Source organism: Cyprinodon variegatus, unplaced genomic scaffold (assembly GCF_000732505.1).
Source record: "Cyprinodon variegatus isolate N-32 unplaced genomic scaffold, C_variegatus-1.0 Scaffold1859, whole genome shotgun sequence".
Taxonomy (NCBI): domain Eukaryota; kingdom Metazoa; phylum Chordata; class Actinopteri; order Cyprinodontiformes; family Cyprinodontidae; genus Cyprinodon; species Cyprinodon variegatus.
This window is the reverse complement of record NW_015152312.1, coordinates 64,251-67,263: the sequence shown is the minus strand read 5'-3', so window position 1 is coordinate 67,263 and position 3,013 is coordinate 64,251. Positions and strand designations below refer to the sequence as shown.

The window sequence follows — 3,013 nt, the reverse complement described above, 5'->3', positions numbered from 1 at the left end:
AAGGTGGCTAACCTGCTGACGGTAGCTAAACTGCTAACTGTGGCTAACCTACTAATGGTGGTTAACCTGCTGACGGTAGCTAAACTGCTAACTGTGGCTAACCTACTAATGGTGGCTAACCTGCTAACTGTGGCTAAGCTACTAAAGGTGGCTAACCTGCTGACGGTAGCTAAACTGCTAACTGTGGCTAACCTACTAATGGTGGTTAACCTGCTGACGGTAGCTAAACTGCTAACTGTGGCTAACCTACTAATGGTGGTTAACCTGCTGACTGTGGCTAACCTACTAATGGTGGCTAACCTGCTGACTGTGGCTAACCTGCTGACTGTGGCTAACCTGCTAACTGTGGCTAACCTACTAACAGTGGCTAAGCTACTAATGGTGGTTAACCTGCTGACGGTAGCTAAACTGCTAACTGTGGCTAACTTACTAATGGTGGCTAACCTGCTAACTGTGGCTAACCTACTAATCGTGGCTAACCTGCTAACTGTGGCTAACCTACTAATGGTGGCTAACCTGCTAACTGTGGCTAACCTACTAATGGTGGCTAACCTGCTGACTGTGGCTAACCTGCTAACTGTGGCTAACTTACTAATGGTGGCTAACCTGCTAACTGTGGCTAACCTACTAATCGTGGCTAACCTGCTAACTGTGACTAACCTGCTAACTGTGGCTAAGCTACTAATGGTGGCTAACCTGCTGACGTCTGTGATGGTAGCGGGAAAGAATCAACTCTATCGCTGCATTGTAGGTTTTAGAAAGCTGAAATCTGAATCTCAAACCTCCTGTCTTCTTGGTCCAAAATGTGGACATTCTGGTCCTCCAAAGAATGTCCTTTGTCCATAAGGTCTAGATGGACAGCAGAGTCTTGTCCTGTAACTGAACTGTTTTTGGATCTGGGGGCGGGGCCAAACTGAACTGAGCTCCTGAACCGAAGAGGAGCTCAGTTTAACTATGGAGTCAAATCAGTGATTGATCAAAAAGGTAACTTTAGTTTAGCCCGGCCCCCCCTGGCAAAAACATCATAGTGACATAGTAGCTGCAAGAACTCTGCTGTGACACTGAAATCATCTTTAATTGGGAAAAAATGTTGCAGCTGAAGATGAGATTAAGATTTTACTTTTTAAAGAAAATTTAAAATTTTCTGTTTTTTTTAAGTGTTTAATCTTAAATTTTTCAGTTGCGGTCACTCCTTTAGCTCCATAGGTACCTTCTCTAAACTCCTTCCAATCCGTTTGTTCATCTTCTTCTTTGGTTCCACTTTGATTCAGGATAGAAAATAGATTCATTCCAAGCTGATAAAACCTGAAATAAAAATGTTTAAAGCCTCCAAAGCTGAACTAGAACCCTCAGAAGAACCAGAACCACTGAGGAAGATCCTGGTTCCTCTCCTCAGGGTCTGTCACCGTGTTCATCGGTGTAACCCGCCGTAGATGGCGTTGCTCCTCCGGGCGCTCTCACTCCATCTCCCATCATCTCGTCTCCTGCTGGACTCAGACGGCTGCTCTGACTGATGCCTTCTGACGCCGTCACACCTTCTTACTCTGTGGTTCTGCTGAACTCTGTCTCTGATTGGTCCGTTTCCTCTGGTTGACTGGATCCCAGAGACCCTGAAGTCACCTTTAGTTCTGAGGAGTCGGTCGGACCATCCGCTCCGCCGTCTGGAGCTCCTTTAGGTCCTAAACGTCTCTGGATGGTGGGTTGGTTCTAGAACTGGTTCTGCTCCACAGATAACATTTAATTTTTATCCTTTAACTCTGGAATCTGGATCCTTAAAGGTAAAGATTCTGGCTTCTGGCTTTATCAGATTCTTCTATTATTTTTATTGAATAAAAACATATCTTTTAATCTTTTATTAGTTAACCTTAAAACTTTTATTCCTCACTTTTAAATGGTATTAAATTTTCATGGTTCTGACCCTGAAATCATCGTTTCTTCTGATTTGTTTGGCGCTGGAAGGAAAGCAGCTCCTGAAACGCAGCTGTGGTCCGACTTGGTTTATTATGGATGGATCATCATGTGTTTAAGGATGACCAAACCGCCCTGAAGGTCTCCGGTTCTGAAGAAGGTTCTGTTGGTTTGTCCTCCTCAGGTTCTGTGGCACCTCGACATCTTCCGCCGGAGTTTCCGCCAGCTCACCACTCATAAGTGCATGGAGGACTCGTGCATCTTCTGCGCTCTGAAGGTGAGGAGCGTCCTGACGCCTCGGGCCGGTCCGGGTCCAGCTTCCTCTCTCACCTCCTCTCCTCTCCTCCTCCAGAGCATCTTCGGTCAGTTCCAGTACAGCAGTGAGAAGGTTCTGCCGTCCGACGCTCTGCGCAGCGCTCTGGCTAAGACCTTCCAGGACGAGCAGAGGTTCCAGCTCGGCATCATGGACGACGCGGCGGAATGCTTCGTAAGAACCACCGAGGGTCTGCAGCAGCTGGATGGACCGGCCAGACCTTTACTCACCTTCTGCTCTTTCCCAGGAGAACATCCTGATGAGGATCCACTTCCACATCGCAGACGAGACCAAAGAAGACATCTGCACGGCCAGACACTGCATCCCCCACCAGAAGTTCGCCATGACGCTGTTTGAGCAGGTGAGACGGACCAGCAGCTTCTGGCTCGGTTCTGCTGGGAACCCAAAGCTGAACTCAGAGTTCCTCCTGCAGGCAGTGAGCTGCTGATGTCTGGAACCTTTGTCTCTGTTTGTCCATCAGTGCGTCTGCAGCAGCTGTGGATCATCTTCAGACCCGCTGCCCTTCATCCAGATGGTTCACTACATCTCCACCACCTCCCTGTGGTAGGTTCCCCTCAGAGCCGCCATCTTTGGCTGCAACGCACCGCGCTGTAGCTAGGTAACACAGCAGGGTCACCTAGGCAACCGGCATATTGATCAGAACCTGTGAGATTAAATGTTAGGATGGAAAAGCTGGAAAAGAAATAATCAACCTCTGAATTCACATCTGGGATGAAATTAAACCCGATTAAGAGATTTTCAGAATCTGGTTGGAAAATGTGACGATTTACT

At 47.6% G+C, this 3,013-nt stretch overlaps 1 protein-coding gene across 4 annotated transcripts in view; it reads left to right on the top strand.

Annotated features, from left to right (window-relative positions):
- LOC107104721 (inactive ubiquitin carboxyl-terminal hydrolase 54-like) overlaps positions 1 to 3,013 on the top strand; it is a 31,095-nt gene that overhangs the window by 8,301 nt on the left and 19,781 nt on the right. For all 4 annotated transcript variants that reach the window (XM_015404797.1, XM_015404795.1, XM_015404796.1 and 1 more), the window contains exons 3-6: positions 2,093 to 2,185; positions 2,261 to 2,395; positions 2,469 to 2,582; positions 2,703 to 2,785. In XM_015404797.1, coding sequence (XP_015260283.1) covers positions 2,093 to 2,185; positions 2,261 to 2,395; positions 2,469 to 2,582; positions 2,703 to 2,785 — 425 coding nt within the window. The remainder of the gene's footprint in view (positions 1 to 2,092; positions 2,186 to 2,260; positions 2,396 to 2,468; positions 2,583 to 2,702; positions 2,786 to 3,013) is intronic.